At 36.9% G+C, this 19,256-nt stretch overlaps 1 protein-coding gene across 1 annotated transcript; it reads left to right on the top strand.

The window, feature by feature from the left end:
• Positions 1 to 406: 406 nt before the first annotated feature.
• LOC117334627 lies at positions 407 to 18,415 on the top strand. The gene is made up of 2 exons (XM_033894340.1): positions 407 to 533; positions 15,521 to 18,415. Exons 1-2 carry the CDS (start codon positions 528 to 530, stop codon positions 16,712 to 16,714), a joined length of 1,200 nt encoding a protein of 399 aa, XP_033750231.1. The 5' UTR covers positions 407 to 527; the 3' UTR covers positions 16,715 to 18,415.
• The last annotated feature ends 841 nt before the right edge of the window (positions 18,416 to 19,256 follow it).

The raw sequence follows: 19,256 nt of genomic DNA, 5'->3' as shown, positions 1-19,256 counted from the left end.
ACATCAAAAACTGGCCCATGGTTATCAAGTGAATATATAATCTATCCCCTACGTCTATCTGACATTGGAACTGAATATATGTATACATATGTAGACACAATTGTATATATTAATCTTTATTGCTTTGAAAGAGTAACTTTTGAGTTGATGACGCTGGCGAAATTGTGTTATTTTTTCCCCAGAAAAACAAGACATCGTATGTTTTTCGTTATAAAAAAAAAGCGGTAGTCTAAATATCGATTATATAAATAAAATAAGATAAATAATTAATGCATACTTTATGCTTATATCAAACACGGTCAGTTTTTCTAAATTTAGTGTAATAATTGTACATCGGCTGTAGGTTGATCGATACTTTGTGTATTTTGAAACAGACTATACTTTATTGTGTCCGGGTAAGCGCAGGTAATAACAATATATGGGCTGAGTGGCCAAGTGACGTTACACACTGGTCAGTTTTATTGGCGGTGGTAGTTAGTACCGTTGGTTGCTAGGAGTTTCTTGGATTTTGTACGTTAGATATTGACATGAAGGTAAGTGGATACATTGCATTGTCTATACTAGATATATTATAATACTAATGTATTTGCGTTTTATAAAATGCTATTTCCGTATTTGTCTTATATTTGTGTAAGATAGAATAAATTATAGAGATATAATTTGTTTGTAGAGAATCGAACGCACATATGATATCTAACTAATTGGAATTGTTGATTTATTTCAATCGAAATTTATAACTTGTTTAGTAACGCCGAATTTCCGGTCGAACCAAGTAGGTTGGTTAGTTCGCTGTTGTCCATATTGCATCAACGCTTTCGTCGCAGTTACCAGTAACTCCAAGAAATAACTTCAAATATCATTTTGTTTCAAACATTAAAAACTATTTCAAGAATTAACGTTTGGAAATTTCGTTTTGGAGACTCTCAAATTAAAAACAAATATAAACATACGAGGTGACCTCTGTACACGTGTAAACCCTGCACACGGGATATCTGTACGTGCATTACCCGCGCTGAATGACAATATATACACGTGTGTAACGTGACAACACTTGTAACTATTAAATTTCACTTTTGGTGAAGTTATCAACATAGTGAGACAGTAGGAGGGGAGGCTCGGGCTTCATCGGAATCGCGCAAGGGCAGTAAGCTATATATACCACACCTACAAAGGTGACATTTCGTTACTGTTAAGGCCTAAAGTTAAATAAACAAAATATCCAGTTCGACTTAATACACGGAATTATTTACAATAATAGATTGCTAATGAAAATTAATATTTCTAAAAATGAATTATGTATATTCTGTAACAACCCCCCCAAAAAAAAAAAAAAACCTTAAGATGATTTATTTTGGGACTATAACATGTAAAATATATATATATATATATATATGGTAGTATTTTTTGGAAGTTATTTGCGATAAAAATAATATTAATTTGCTATGGACTCAAATTACAAAATATCATATGGAATTGAGGGATTTATTTGATAATTTTGATTATAAAACAATACATTTATAGTTGCATGTGTACCTGTACAGTTCCATCATATTCAGGAACATTGGCAAAAATACAAAACTATAAAAACATGGAATATCTAAATAACTATATGTACACTCCCAAAAAGCAGCCCATATGAAATTAAAATGGACAAATCTATCGAGAACGCTGCATCTTTACTAAAAGTTTGAATGTGAGAAAACAAAACTGTTAATATGGCTGTATGATTTGTATTGTGTTGTGTGTACTTGAATGTTTATAAAAATATTGTTTAAACTAAACTAATATGGACATGCTGATGTCAAATTTTATACAGGTATTTATGCGGAAACTTTATTGATTTGAACGTATTTTATTGTTTAGACACAATTGGATTGGACACAAATTTTAAGCCACTTAAAAAAAGCTCTCTCCACAAACATATATTACAAAGATTGTTATAGCGGTACAGTATACTTATAACAGAGACCTATATGATACATAGGTCTCTGCTTATAATGATTAAAAAGAAGTAAAAAGAACTTCATTCTTCAATTGTAACCAAATCACATGTTATAAATAATCTAAAACAGGAAATAAATAAATAAATAAATAATGTTTGAAGAGTATCGAAAGCAAATGCTCATACCAAATTAAAATTGTTGATTGATTTCAAGCGAAATTGATTTCCTGTTTACTAGAGCAACTCGTTATGTCACACTTGGATTCATGGTATTGAGTTATGGAAGGGAATGTCCGCCAAAATTCTATGTGTCTAACTTACATTCTAGTTCGTCTTGCTTACTAATTCTACATTACATTACAACATGCGTGTCACATTATTGCATTCTTATTATGCTAACTGACTTTCTAAATTATCTTCCTTGCAATACATTTTATTTACTTCCCTATTTTTATTGCCGTTGTTAATTTCTGTATGCCTGATGCGTAATTGATACACGATTGCTTCAAGTTAATTCTGAAATTCAGATATAGTTTAGTAAAATAATAACAATGTATCACAACGAAATGCCTACGAGACATCCATACACACAAGCACTTGCAAGCAAGCCGAACGCACCTAGAAGAATTAGAATGGCATTTAGACGAATACAGTTGCAAAAATTGGAAGATTGCGTTTTTTAACGCTAGCGAGAGCGCCACCTAGCGTTAAAAAAAACAGAAATTAACAACGGCAATAAAAATAGGGAAGTAAATAAAATATATTGCAAGGAAGATAATTTAGAAAGTCAGTTAGCATAATAAGAATGCAATAATGTGACACGCATGTTGTAATGTAATGTAGAATTAGTAAGCAAGACGAACTAGAATGTAAGTTAGACACATAGAATTTTGGCGGACATTCCCTTCCATATTGAGTAACCCGTGATCAGTCCTTATCGACGTGTTTCAATGTTCTCTATGTAAAGGCGTGTATTGGTATAGAATGTTAAATAGATATGATTTTACTGTGACAAATTACGAATGAAGACAACTGTGTAGCTCGTGCTCTCGATCTCAACATCTACGGCACCTAATTGCCCATTCGGCAGATTCTGGACCACATATAAGGACATATCTACCGAATATAAGGTCATAACTACCGAATATAAGGACATATTTACCGAATATAAGGACATATTTACCGAATATAAAGACATATCTACCGCATATAAAGACATATCTACCGAATATAAGGACATATCTACCGAATATAAGGACATATTTACCGAATATAAGGACATATCTACCCAATATAAGGCCATAACTACCGAATATAAGGACATATCTACCGAATATAAGGACACAACTACCGAATATAAGGACATATTTACCGAATATAAAGACATATCTACCGCATATAAAGACATATCTACCGAATATAAGGTTATATCTACCGAATATAAGGATGTGTCTACCGCATATAAAGACATAACCACCGAATATAAAGTAAAAAGCACCGCATATAATGGTATAACTACAGCATATAAAGACATAGCCACCGAATATAATCATATTTGATCACCTAAGACAGCTCTGGCGTTCCATATTCTGGCATCAAGATGTAGGGTAGCCGAGTCTGCCGAGGTGTGCCGAATAAAATGATACCATAAATTGATATCGGTCTCCTCAATTCCGAGAAGAAAATGTGTGATATGTATGATGTTTATACCTTGTAAACAACGATCTTGTTGTTATCAATTTTCATGTCTAGCGGTAACCTATTCTTATTGAGTTATTAGAAAAAAAAAAAATAACGTGGTCATTTGGAACATACTACTTGTGATTTCAAGCTGACAATATCTAAAAGGAAAACTATGAGACTAAGTACATTATTTAATCTCCAAACCAAGCAGGTTTATTGAATTCTCTTATCTTTTGTCAATACCACGTACATGTTGTCTTAAGTTCTTAGAGTCATTACTTTATTGCAGCAAAAGAAAAAATATTTTAAGTCAATAACACTTTCACTTCACGTGGCTGTATTTAAAAAGACGGTATTTACACACTTGCGTCTCCATTTTAAGTTGAAAGCGTTCCATAGGAACAAGATCAGATTTGTACGGTTTCAGGTGAAACTACAATTATGGTATAGTGTTAGTGGTGTAAGGGTTAAGGCTAACACCCCCGCGGGCTTTTCTTCGCTTCAGTTGTCTGAATTATTGACTGTTTTTGGCCGTTAATTCACGTGGGTCTGGATTTGTTTATTGTATTGTGGCGGTCAGTCCGCCAAAGGCTCGGTACCCAGACAACGTACAATGTAACAACAGTTTGGCAATCGACTGCTATCTGATAGAGACTTGTCGTTATATAAACTTACTGAGAACCAGCGAGATTGTCCATTTTGTGTGAACAACTGTTGAAAATGAAACACGTTTCCTTTGTGAATGTCTTTCTTACAACGATATACATGCCGTATAAGATGAAGCATAGACGTTCTCTCTTAGGATAAATAATCAGAAAAACAATTAAAAACATAAATGATTATTTTAATGTCAACATAGGCTATGTTATATTTACAATGATATTTTGTGTGCAGGGTATAGATACAAGATAGAAATGTAAAAAGAGTGAAAACAGTGGCATTGTGTTTTAGTGTGTGATGAAGGTTTCAAGGGCAGTATAGGGTATATGTGCCTTGTAGACTTCCAGACAACTACTGTATAATACCAACATTTTTATACAAACTCACAGATTTATCAAATACTCACAATTGAAACATTGTAGAATAGGACCACGATATCATCACATTTCAAAACAATGATACAAAATAAAATCAATAAATTGAAAAAAAGTCTATATATGTATGTACAAAGAATTATGTAAAACATTTGTTCAATGTTAAATTGGTGTGATGTACATGGATTCTCAGTAAGTATACACAGGATACAATGGTACGGAAACATTAACAATAGGGTATTCAGAAATATCATAATTACTGTCATATTGAATATAAACTCTAATGCATTTATTGATATAGATAATAAAAATATCTTCTTTTTCGGTGTTGTAAATACTGTATACTTTAAACAACGCTATTTACATTTTTTTTTAAATTTTACAATTATTTCATTATGTATGACATTTAGGCTGTTCACATTTCATTTGATATTGGTTATTTTTACCCAGCATTAGACCAAGGGTTGTGTGAAGCACGGACAAGTAATAGTCATACACTGGCGTAACAGAGCACATGCTTAATTAAATTTAAATCACTGCCTCCGCTAGGGATCGAACCCGGGACCTCCAGATCTGGCTTACTAGTCTTACGCTCAACCGATTGAGCTCTAGCCGAGCAGTATTTTGCGGCTAGTAACACCGGATGTATTAAAATATGGCATATGTGGAATTTAATTTAACATCTAATTATACACACCAATTTTGTTAGCTCTTCAGCTGTAGACATACTGTTGAAACAGAAGACACACTAATTTAGTCACCTTCGGATCAAACTGACACCGTCACTATACAGGCGAAGCACTAACATTGAATGTACTGCTTTTTCTAAATTTAAGTAATCTCTAACACTGAGATGTCTAGAGAGTACATACATGGGAATAGAAGGTTTTAATTATTGGAACCCACTCTTTATTATCAACTGTCAAATCATAAATGTAGGGAAAATAAATAGATATCGAGAAATATTGGACCTTTCCATGGTCGTATCCGGACGTACACAGGAAAACCTCGATGGGACTAGTGTTCCGAGTGTAACACAATGAACAATAATTTATCAAAATTTAATGGATTTACCAATTAAAAATATACTCAATGGACCTAGAAAAATATTCATAAGACGTCTGTTTTTTTTTAATCTATGTAATCTTTGGAATATTTGAACTTTTGATTTTAGTTAGTAAGATTAGGGAATGATATACATGTATATAATATTGATATTCTCCTGTCGACCGGCCAATGGAATCACATAATATCCATCTAGATTTTCATCACGTTGTTACACACGCCACTCAGGTGTACCATCAGGTATATTGATGTTTTCTTAAAATTCAATTTCCCATGAAAATTTCATTTATGATTGTACCGAGAGTATAAATGCAGTGATTTGAAGAATACAACTTGTTTATGACAAACAATCTCATAAAGATTAAGATAAGAACACATGTCTGCGCTCAACACCGATTTCAATAACACCTAACCTGAAATTTTGTAATAAGATTTAGCCTTCGACAAACTTTCCACGGCGGATTTGGAGATTGTAAACACATGCCACAATGGGAAAATTGATTTAAATTCTGACCACTTCCCGAGGTTTGTTAAGGTGTACACAGTCTGTCGGTCTGCTTTACTTTAGTAAACATGCCGCAGGTCCTAATCCATACTATTGATCCGTGTACTAACGGCTACAGTACTTGAGGATTGATGTTTGCATTACTAAAATGTGATTGGCCGACTATTTACCCTATTATTCGTTTAGTTTCCACTTTACAAATAAGGAAATAGAACAAGATGTTGATTTATATAAGACAGGTGGATAAAATTGTGTAAATATACTTTGGATTATTACGATCAGTATTGGGATACCATTGTATAAATAGACTTTGGTATACCACGGTCAGTATTGGGATACCATTGTGTAAATAGACTTTGGTATACCACGGTCAGTATTGGGTAGTCATTGTGTAAATAGACTTTGGTATATCGCGGCCAGTATTGGTAGTCATTGGGGTATTGGGATACCATTGTGTAAATATACTTTGGTATATCACCGCCAGTATTGGGATACCATTGTGTAAATAGACTTTTGTATATCACGTTCAGTATTGGGATACCATTGTGTAAATAGACTTTGGTATACCACGGTCAGTATTGGGATACCATTGTGTAAATAGACTTTGGTATACCACGGTCAGTATTGGGATACCATTGTGTAAATATACTTTGGTATACCACGGTCAGTATTGGGATACCATTGTGTAAATAGACTTTGGTATATCACGATCAGTATTGGGGTACCATTGTATAAATAGACTTTGGTATACCACGGTCAGTATTGGGATACCATTGTGTAAATATACTTTGGTATATCACGGTCAGTATTGGGATACCATTGTATAAATAGACTTTGGTATATCGCGGCCAGTATTGGGTAGTCATTGGGGTATTGGGATACCATTGTGTAAATATACTTTGGTATATCACCGCCAGTATTGGGATACCATTGTGTAAATAGACTTTGGTATATCGCGGCCAGTATTGGGTAGTCATTGGGGTATTGGGATACCATTGTGTAAATAGACTTTGGTATATCACGGCCAGTATTGGGATACCATTGTGTAAATAGAATTTGGTATATCACGGCCAGTATTGGGATACCATTGTGTAAATATACTTTGGTATATCATGGTCAGTATTGGGATACCATTGTGTAAATAGACTTTGGTATATCACGTTCAGTATTTGGTAGTCATTGTGTAAATAGACTTTGGTATATCACGTTCAGTATTGGGTAGTCATTGGAGAAAATAAAAAGGATCCTAAATGTTGATATTAATTGCCTGTCTGAACACCGGGATGTATTGAGTACTTTCTTAAATATAAATATATGTACGTGACATATAGGTATTTTACTAATGTTTAAAACAAATATTCTACTCATTCAATCTGATTTCTATCTTCTGAATTTCTATGTGTGTTTTAGCACGTTATTCTAAAGAGTCAACACGGGTACGGCGTGACAGCATTTCAAAATATTCTTGTCGTCTAGGTTGATTGACCTTGAGGCTGAACTGTCTCTAACTCAAAATTGGGTGTACTGGGTCTAACACGAACTTGACTGTACTGTATCTTACTCGAAATTGGTTCTACTGTATTTAACTCGAACTTGACTGTACTGTATCTTACTCGAAATTGGTTCTACTGTATTTAACTCGAACTTGGCTGTACTGTATCTTACTCGAAATTGGTTCTACTGTATTTAACTCGAAATTAGCTGTACTGTATCTATCTCGTGTAGATGGGTAGTTGGTATCTCTGACATAATGAAGTTACACACGTGCAGTTGTTCTTGTTGATGTAGATTGTGGCAGAGTAAATGTTCTCGGCTCGAGCCCCACCCCAGACATCCACTGTTTCCCAGTTACGAATACAGGACTTAAATAGACAGGTGGACAATTTACTACACGTGAACCATTACATCAGACAGTTACCTAATACATATACATAGCATACTCTGTTTAATCAGTTTAGTTGAGATTAATTATTATTACTACACACATTATTGAATTATTCCGTAAGGCCACTAATCTTATATAATATCTCTGGTATCGTATAAATGAGTGGTGACCAGTCTTTATACATGATTATAGGTAATCTAGCTTAGTAGCTGATAGCCTGTCTCATAACTGGGCTAACATATTTAACTAAATGTAATATTTTAGCATAAAGCTGTTTTTCGGTACACTCGAAAGCTCTACTGTATCTAGCTCGAAATTAGCTCGACTGTATCTAACTTGAATTTGGCTGTACGGTATCTAACTCGAAATTGGCTCTACTGTATCTAACACGAAATTGGCTCGACTGTATCTAACTTGAATTTGGCTGTACGGTATCTAACTCGAAATTGGATCTACTGTATCTAACTCGAAATTGGCTCGACTGTATCTAACTTGAATTTGGCTGTACGGTATCTAACTCGAAATTGGCTCTACTCTATCTAACTCGAAATTGGCTCTACTGTATCTAACTCGTAGTTGGCAAAGGTTTTGAACATTACGCAGTAGTAGTTTTGTAACAAATATTATAAGTTTAGATGGGCGGCTTCTAATTACTGTTTATTCTCTGAATATCTAGTGAAAAGGGTCAATATGTTGTGTGGCTTTTGTACCAAATCTTTACAGATAGTAAGACCCCCGTACGATTTGACGATTGTTCATTTAGAGCAAACACAATCTTTTAGATATCTGTAGCAAATCTTAATCTCCGTATTAAGTAACCTATATACAAAATGTACGTACACTAACAATAGCCTTTAGGTATTATCCTTGAAATGGTTACACAATGAAATAGAATAATAACGAGGTTTGTGAGTATGCTTTCGACGTGGTATTCAGGTTAAATAGACTAAAGGCCTGCTGGTTTAAATAATCCGTCGGTAGAGATTACCAAACGGATATGTGAATATAAACATCATTTGTAAATTTGTTTTAGCGATATATACGGTCAATAAGGCTATAAGGGTCATACACGGGACAAGATAATACTGACCTTCATAGACAAATGACCTTTATAGAATATATATACATTGTGTTACACTGAGACAGATGACCTTTATAGACATGATTTTGTTATATAAAGTGACCTTTATACACAGTATATTGTTTTATAAGGTGACCTTCGTAGACAGAATTTTGTTACATACATGTGGTCTCTTGGATAAGTTCAACTGGAAATAACATACGTTTGTAATACAGTTTTTATCGACATGTGCGTAATTATTTGTAATACGTCGATCAATGTTGCAGTATGTCGGCCAATGTTACAGTATGTCTGTCAATGTTACTACAGTTTGTCGGCCAATGTTACTACAGTTTGTCGGCCAATGTTACTACAGTTTGTCGGTCTATGTTACTACAGTATGTCGGCCAATGTTACTACAGTTTGTCTGTCAATGTTACTACAGTTTGTCGGCCAATGTAACTACAGTATGTCTGTCAATGTTACTACAGTATGTCGGCCAATGTTACTACAGTTTGTCGGCCAATGTTACTACAGTTTGTCGGGCCAATATTACAGTATGTCGGGCCAATGTTACAGTTTGTCGGCCAATATTACAGTTTGTCGGCCAATATTACAGTTTGTCGGCCAATATTACAGTATGTCGGCCAATGTTACAGTTTGTCGGCCAATATTACAGTTTGTCGGCCAATATTACAGTTTGTCGGGCCAATATTACAGTATGTCGGCCAATGTTACAGTATGTCGGCCAATGTTACAGTTTGTCGGCCAATATTACAGTATGTCGGCCAATGTTACAGTATGTCGGCCAATGTTACAGTTTGTTGGCCAATGTTACAGTTTGTCGGCTAATGTTGTAGTATGTCGGCCAATATTACAGTTTGTCGGCCAATGTTACAGTTTGTTGGCCAGTGTTACAGTTTGTCGGCCAATGTTACAGTTTGTTGGCCAATGTTACAGTTTGTCGGCCAATGTTACAGTATGTCGGCCAATGTTACAGTTTGTCGGCCAATGTTACAGTTTGTCGGCTAATGTTACAGTTTGTTGGCCAATGTTACAGTTTGTCGGCCAATGTTACAGTTTGTTGGCCAATGTTACAGTATGTCGGCCAATGTTACAGTATGTCGGCCAATGTTACAGTATGTCGGCCAATGTTACAGTTTGTTGGCCAATGTTACAGTTTGTCGGCCAATGTTACAGTATGTCGGCCAATGTTACAGTATGTCGGCCAATGTTACAGTATGTCGGCCAATGTTACAGTTTGTCGGCCAATGTTACAGTTTGTTGGCCAATGTTACAGTATGTCGGCCAATGTTACAGTATGTCGGCCAATGTTACAGTATGTTGGCCAATGTTACAGTATGTCGGCCAATGTTACAGTATGTCGGCCAATGTTACAGTATGTCGGCCAATGTTACAGTTTGTTGGCCAATGTTACAGTTTGTTGGCCAATGTTACAGTTTGTCGGCCAATGTTACAGTTTGTCGGCCAATGTTACAGTATGTCGGCCAATGTTACAGTTTGTCGGCCAATGTTACAGTTTGTTGGCCAATGTTACAGTATGTCGGCCAATGTTACAGTATGTCGGCCAATGTTACAGTATGTCGGCCAATGTTACAGTTTGTCGGCCAATGTTACAGTTTGTCGGCCAATGTTAGAGTATGTCGGCCAATGTTACAGTATGTCGGCCAATGTTACAGTATGTCGGCCAATGTTACAGTTTGTCGGCCAATGTTACAGTTTGTTGGCCAATGTTACAGTATGTCGGCCAATGTTACAGTTTGTCGGCCAATGTTACAGTATGTCGGCCAATGTTACAGTTTGTTGGCCAATGTTACAGTTTGTTGGCCAATGTTACAGTTTGTCGGCCAATATTACAGTATGTCGGCCAATGTTACAGTTTGTCGGCCAATATTACAGTATGTCGGCCAATGTTACAGTATGTCGGCCAATGTTACAGTATGTCGGCCAATGTTACAGTTTGTCGGCTAATGTTGTAGTATGTCGGTTAATGTTACAGTATGTCGGCCAATGTTACAGTTTGTCGGCCAATATTACAGTATGTCGGCCAATGTTACAGTTTGTCGGCCAATATTACAGTTTGTCGGCCAATGTTAGAGTATGTCGGCCAATGTTACAGTTTGTCGGCCAATGTTACTACAGTATGTCGGGCCAATGTTACAGTATGTCGGCCAATGTTACAGTTTGTCGGCCAATGTTACTACAGTATGTCGGGCCAATGTTAGAGTATGTCGGCCAATGTTACAGTTTGTCGGCCAATGTTACTACAGTATGTCGGGCCAATGTTACAGTTTGTTGGCCAATGTTACAGTTTGTTGGCCAATGTTACAGTTTGTCGGCCAATGTTACTACAGTATGTCGGGCCAATGTTACAGTTTGTTGGCCAATGTTACAGTTTGTCGGCTAATGTTACAGTATGTCGGCCAATGTTACTACAGTATGTCGGGCCAATGTTACAGTTTGTCGGCTCATGTTACAGTTTGTCGGCCAATGTTACAGTTTGTCAGCCAATGTTACAGTTTGTCGGCCAATGTTACAGTTTGTCGGCCAATATTACAGATTGTCGGGCCAATGTTAGAGTATGTCGGCCAATATTACAGATTGTCGGGCCAATGTTACAGTTTGTTGGCCAATGTTACAGTATGTCGGCCAATGTTACAGTTTGGTGGCCAATGTTACAGTATGTCGGGCCAATGTTACAGTTTGTCGGGCCAATATTACAGTTTGTCGGGCCAATATTACAGTATGTCGGCCAATGTTACAGTATGTCGGCCAATGTTACAGTTTGTTGGCCAATGTTACAGTTTGTCGGCCAATGTTACAGTATGTCGGCCAATGTAACAGTTTGTCGGCCAATGTTACAGTTTGTCGGGCCAATGTTAGAGTATGTCGGCCAATGTTACAGTTTGTCGGCCAATGTTACAGTATGTCGGCCAATGTTACAGTTTGTTGGCCAATGTTACAGTTTGTTGGCCAATGTTACAGTTTGTCGGCTAATGTTACTATAGTTTGTCGGCCAATGTTACAGTTTGTCGGCCAATGTTACTACAGTATGTCGGGCCAATGTTAGAGTATGTCGGCCAATGTTACAGTATGTCGGCCAATGTTACAGTATGTCGGGCCAATGTTACAGTTTGTCGGCCAATATTACAGTATGTCGGCCAATATTACAGTTTGTTGGCCAATGTTACAGTTTGTTGGCCAATGTTACAGTTTGTCGGCCAATGTTACAGTATGTCGGCCAATGTTACAGTTTGTTGGCCAATGTTACAGTATGTCGGCCAATGTTACAGTTTGTCGGCCAATGTTACAGTATGTCGGCCAATGTTACAGTATGTCGGGCCAATGTTACAGTTTGTCGGGCCAATATTACAGTTTGTCGGGCCAATATTACAGTATGTCGGCCAATGTAACAGTATGTCGGCCAATGTTACTACAGTATGTCGGCCAATGTTACAGTTTGTCGGCCAATGTTACAGTATGTCGGCCAATGTTACAGTATGTCGGCCAATGTTACAGTTTGTTGGCCAATGTTACAGTATGTCGGCCAATGTTACAGTTTGTCGGCCAATGTTACAGTATGTCGGCCAATGTTACAGATTGTCGGGCCAATGTTACAGTTTGTCGGCCAATGTTACAGTTTGTTGGCCAATGTTACAGTATGTCGGCCAATGTTACAGTATGTCGGCCAATGTTACAGTATGTCGGCCAATGTTACAGTTTGTCGGCCAATGTTACAGTTTGTCGGCCAATGTTACAGTATGTTGGCCAATGTTACAGTTTGTTGGCCAATGTTACAGTTTGTTGGCCAATGTTACAGTTTGTTGGCCAATGTTACAGTTTGTTGGCCAATGTTACAGTTTGTTGGCCAATGTTACAGTTTGTTGGCCAATGTTACAGTTTGTTGGCCAATGTTACAGTATGTCGGCCAATGTTACAGTTTGTTGGCCAATGTTACAGTTTGTCGGCTAATGTTACAGTATGTCGGCCAATGTTACAGTATGTCGGCCAATGTTACAGTATGTCGGCCAATGTTACAGTTTGTTAGCCAATGTTACAGTTTGTCGGGCCAATATTACAGTTTGTCGGCCAATGTTACAGTTTGTCGGCCAATGTTACAGTATGTCGGCCAATGTTACAGTTTGTCGGGCCAATGTTACAGTTTGTCGGCTAATGTTACAGTTTGTCGGGCCAATATTACAGTTTGTCGGGCCAATGTTAGAGTATGTCGGCCAATGTTACAGTTTGTCGGCCAATGTTACAGTTTGTCGGGCCAATGTTACAGTTTGTCGGGCCAATGTTACAGTTTGTCGGCCAATGTTACAGTTTGTCGGGCCAATGTTAGAGTATGTCGGCCAATGTTAGAGTATGTCGGCCAATGTTACAGTATGTCGGCCAATGTTACAGTTTGTTGGCCAATGTTACAGTATGTCGGCCAATATTACAGTATGTCGGCCAATGTTACAGTATGTCGGCCAATATTACAGTATGTCGGCCAATGTTACAGTATGTCGGCCAATGTTACAGTATGTCGGCCAATATTACAGTATGTCGGCCAATATTACAGTTTGTCGGCCAATGTTACAGTATGTCGGCCAATGTTACAGTTTGTCGGCCAATGTTAGAGTATGTCGGCCAATATTACAGTATGTCGGCCAATGTTACAGTTTGTTGGCCAATATTACAGTTTGTCGGCCAATGTTACAGTATGTCGGCCAATGTTACAGTTTGTTGGCCAATGTTACAGTTTGTCGGCTAATGTTGTAGTATGTCGGCCAATATTACAGTATGTCGGCCAATGTTACAGTATGTCGGCCAATGTTACAGTTTGTCGGCCAATGTTACAGTATGTCGGCCAATGTTACAGTTTGTCGGCCAATGTTACAGTTTGTTAGCCAATGTTACAGTATGTCGGCCAATGTTACAGTTTGTCGGCCAATGTTACAGTTTGTCGGCCAATGTTACAGTTTGTTGGCCAATGTTACAGTTTGTCGGGCCAATATTACAGTTTGTCGGCTAATGTTGTAGTATGTCGGCCAATGTTACAGTTTGGCGGCCAATGTTACAGTTTGTTGGCCAATGTTACAGTTTGTCGGCTAATGTTACAGTTTGTCGGCTAATGTTACAGTATGTCGGCCAATGTTACAGTTTGTCGGCCAATGTTACAGTATGTCGGCCAATGTTACAGTTTGTCGGCCAATGTTACAGTTTGTCGGCCAATGTTACAGTTTGGCGGCCAATGTTACAGTTTGTCGGGCCAATATTACAGTTTGTCGGCTAATGTTGTAGTATGTCGGCCAATGTTACAGTTTGGCGGCCAATGTTACAGTTTGTTGGCCAATGTTACAGTTTGTCGGCTAATGTTACAGTTTGTCGGCTAATGTTACAGTATGTCGGCCAATGTTACAGTTTGTCGGCCAATGTTACAGTTTGTCGGCCAATGTTACAGTTTGTCGGCTAATGTTACTATAGTTTGTCGGCCAATGTTACAGTTTGTCGGCTAATGTTACTATAGTTTGTCGGGCCAATGTTACAGTATGTCGGCCAATGTTACTATAGTTTGTCGGCTAATGTTACAGTTTGGCGGCCAATGTTACAGTTTGTCGGCCAATGTTACAGTTTGTCGGCTAATGTTACAGTTTGTCGGCTAATGTTACAGTTTGTCGGCTAATGTTGTAGTATGTCGGTTAATGTTACAGTATGTCGGTCAATGTTACAGTTTGTCGGCCAATGTTAAAGTACATGTATGTCAGATTATGTTACAGTTTGTCGGCCAATGTTGCAGTATGTCGGCTAATGTTGCAATATGTTAGCCAATGTTGCAGTGTGTCGGCCAATGTTAAAGTACATGTATGTCAGATTATGTTACAGTTTGTCGGCCAATGTTGCAGTATGTCGGCTAATGTTGCAATATGTTAGCCAATGTTGCAGTGTGTCGGCCAATGTTAAAGTACATGTATGTCAGATTATGTTACAGTTTGTCGGCCAATGTTGCAGTATGTCGGCTAATGTTGCAATATGTTAGCCAATGTTGCAGTGTGTCGGCTAATATTGCAGCAACCTGTTCCTGATTTTTAGTTTCCGTAGTGTTTAAAACTTCCTTTAATGAATAATGATATATAATAATGATATATAATAATGATATATAATAATGATATATAATAATGATATATAATAATGATATATAATAATGATATATAATAATGATATATAATAATGATATATAATAATGATATATAATAATGATATATAATAATGATATATATTTCTTACTTGTTTTAAAATATGAAATACATGTACTAAATTGTGTGGTTTTGTTTTTCAGAGTTGTCATGCCTCTTATTGGTTGCGCATAGCCGTAGTAGCTATGTGCTTTGGTGTGTGGTATACAATATGGACGAGTAATATACCTGCGTATTACAGAATAAAACCAAGTGATTCTGATTTGTCTTCGACAAAAGAACTCCCAAGTCAACTCCTGAAACCACATCGAAATATTACTAAGCCGCTTTCATCCGATTTATCTGTGCTACGTCTCAACACGAACGGCTATCTGGTGTACGACTGCAGTCATCGATGGCCAGGGTCGTGTGGTGGCTGGTCTGACAGAATATCAGGAATTTTATCAACTTACGTTCTAGCAATACTTTCCAACAGAAAATTTCTAATAAATTTTGACAATCCCTGCAAACTGGAAAACTATTTTTTGACAAACTCTTATGACTGGAGATACAATGGAACACTTTTAGGAAAGAAACCTTCTAAGAATTATCATTTGAAGGATGACAATGGAAGGAAAATCATGAAAGTGTTACTAACAGCCAAATCCACACAACCAATTAAGGATTTCTTCACCGCCGAAGTCAGTTTCGTACGGATCAACTGGGACATGACGCGAGAATTCCGAAAGTTCCTTCACGTGGAAAATTATGCTCCTTGGATAACACGACTCCATTTTGCCGATATCTACCGTTATATTTTTGACTTATTTTTCCAGCCAAAGCCTTTCCTTCTCAATATATTGGATACAGTCGCAAAAAGCAAACGAACTAATGCTACGTTTTGTGCTCATGTCCGGATCGGAAGAAGTTCAACACTACCTAAAGATAATGTAAGAACGAAACCGGAAGCTGCTCATGTAATTATGGACTTCATAGAGACAATCGACAAATCTAAACATGATTTATTTTTAGCTACCGATTCCGATGATTTGCAACACGAATTCTCGACAAAATATTCTAAAAACTTCCTTCTAAATGTTCCTGGGAGGATAACACATATAGACCAAACAAAGACTGGCGATGTATGTGATGGCTTCCAAAAGCAACTCCTGGATTTTCTTCTATTATGCACTTGTGACAAATTAGTGATCTGTGAGAGCGGGTTCAGTATGATGGCGGCCTACTGGCGAGATATCACAGAGGAACTTTACTGCTGGACTCGCCAGTCAGTCGTTCCTTGTTCCCGCTATACCGTCCACGACTTTTTTCCTTTACCCCTCTTGGGTCCTCCCCGCTGAGGTAGTGATTTTTGGATTTTACATATAACTTGATGTACGTTGTACAAAGCCGTAAACGTCATTCAAATTTCCACGCAACTTACAATCAATGATGATTTGATTTACTAAATTGCACTTATGTTGCTGCATATTACAGCACACTGCTAAGTCTATGTACATTACATGCTACTAACGTGATTTGACCCGTTGTAAAACTCAGTGCAAAATACAAGCGTTTACATGACTACGAGTTCCACGCAGATCAACCTTTGTATAGAGCGATCGCGTTTGGTACAAACACAAACTGATCCTTATTGATCAGCAAAATGCTTGAACCAAATGAAGAAAAGGTCAACATTAATGTTATGGATTGTTGTTTTACTTCTTTTTATATGATCGCAACTATTACTGGATAAGATACTGTTTCAAATGTTAAAGCGACTATATCTGTAAATATCATACTCATTAAAAGGTGATTGATTGGGGTTACCAAATATCGATACACGGGTCTATACCATAAGTAATGTTCAATACATTATTACTTTTAAAAGTTTTTAAACACTGTTTACATCCGCTTATATTTGTAAAGAAAGCTACACGGACAAAGCTGAATTGGGTCACGTGGGTACCAGTGACGAATCCGTACACAGCGATCTGCTTACAAGCGATAACAATGGATTCTTGTAGGACCTACCGAATTCTAATCTTATCGTTTCACATTGATTTCAACATTTACACTACAGTTGTGCAGTAACTTTTATTTTTCGTAATTAAGGGAAAGTCCTAGTTATATGAAATATTCTTAAAAAATATATTGCGTCCGATAACTTTTTCCAACAGTGATTTTTATAGTTATAGTCGCTTTAATATCAGGTTTTGTTCATGATAATATATCATTCTGTAACTATAAATCCGTATTGTTAGAAGAGGGAATATATTTTACCCCAAATTAGGACAAGTATATCGGAAGACACAGAGGTTACACGACGAGTGGATGTTGTATATGGTATTTCTTTCACTGGAGTTAGTTATTTTTCATAAGTTACAAAAACACGAGCTTTAGCATGTGATTTTTTTTGTAATTGAAAAAAACCCCAAAAAACGCAACAAAAAAAAACAAAAAACAAACGAGAGTGAAAGAAATACCCTATACAACAACCACGAGTTTGTGTGACCTGTTTCTACCAAAACAGAACAGCTAATGAAGTGACCTGTTTTTTGTCAACGTGTGTTCTGTTCACAATATCAAGTGCGGGGTAAGGATATGATCTACATGTAATTTGAAATGCCGCTAATTAATATGCAAAACTAACAAATTCGGAAATGTATGGAAATATTACAATTTACTCCAAATCATAAAAAAGTTGGTTTATTCTTTCAAAGCAATACATTAATAAAATCTATATATATTTTAAAGAATATAACCAAACAACTTCTTATGCGTTATCATTTCCAGGACATCGTGAAGCGGCCTTCAAATGTTAGCCAATCAAATTGCTTTGAACCACGTGATTAAAAAATAGTCCCGGTCAAATGTCACTGCGTCCACCAATCAAAACGCATTTAGAGTTTATTCCACGTGTGGTATAAACTGAATGTAATTCAACAGTTGTAATGATTATTTCATGCCTTGGGAGTTGAATAACACCCACCTATTGTGGTAGAAATAAAAATATACCATGCGATGATTTTATGAATAAATTCTGTTATTCGATGGAGATATTTACTGGTTTTGTCTGATTCACCTAGACAGCACGATCATACACACCACGTCCTCCAGGACTAAGGGTAAATAAGGACTAGCACATTGCTTCCAGGCTCTCCAACTACCAGCAACTGTTAAAACATCTGAATTTTCACGACCTAAGAACAAAGAATCACATCTTCAGCAACCATTGCACTGTTACACACTATTATCGACGACGTTAAGCTGCGGAGACTTTATTTTTAACAAATAGTTTAACATATCCTGAGACTTCTACTTTCCAAATGATAAAGGATTTCGGAGTACCGATGACTATTGTGGACATTACGTCAGATATATTACAAAATGATGGCATGACGACCTTAATTTGCTTATAGAGTTAGGTTAAGATTTCAGACATATCTTTCGAAAACCAGCTTGGAATCCAAAGGAAACCCAAACAATAGAATATATGTATTGATCTTGATGTCCAAAGAAAGACAGTTGACGAACTGCAAGTTTGTGGTTGTGTCAGCAGACGAAGTAACCAGTAGCTCGGTACATGTCTGTAAATTTTTAATTCCATTGCCTGTGCTAAATGAAAAAATACTTACTTGATAAGCAAGGCTTTATACCCACTGGTTCTGAAAGTGACTCAGCAAAATCATCATTTTTTTTTTACCGAAGAAACTTCTTATAATCTTAATGTAATCGAACGCCTCAATCTACCTTGTAGACCAACTTACGATATTCAATTTGTAGAAATTGTATTTAGGTCCAACTAGTTGATATTCATGAAGGGAAAATAGGTATATTGCATATGTGCATATGAAACAGTTTTAAACGGCATCGGCAACTTTTTACGCTGACTACTCAGTC

Source organism: Pecten maximus, chromosome 9 (genome assembly GCF_902652985.1).
Source record: "Pecten maximus chromosome 9, xPecMax1.1, whole genome shotgun sequence".
NCBI classification, from domain to species: domain Eukaryota; kingdom Metazoa; phylum Mollusca; class Bivalvia; order Pectinida; family Pectinidae; genus Pecten; species Pecten maximus.
Note: the sequence above shows the minus strand (reverse complement) of the source record. Positions and strands in the feature narration are given on the sequence as shown.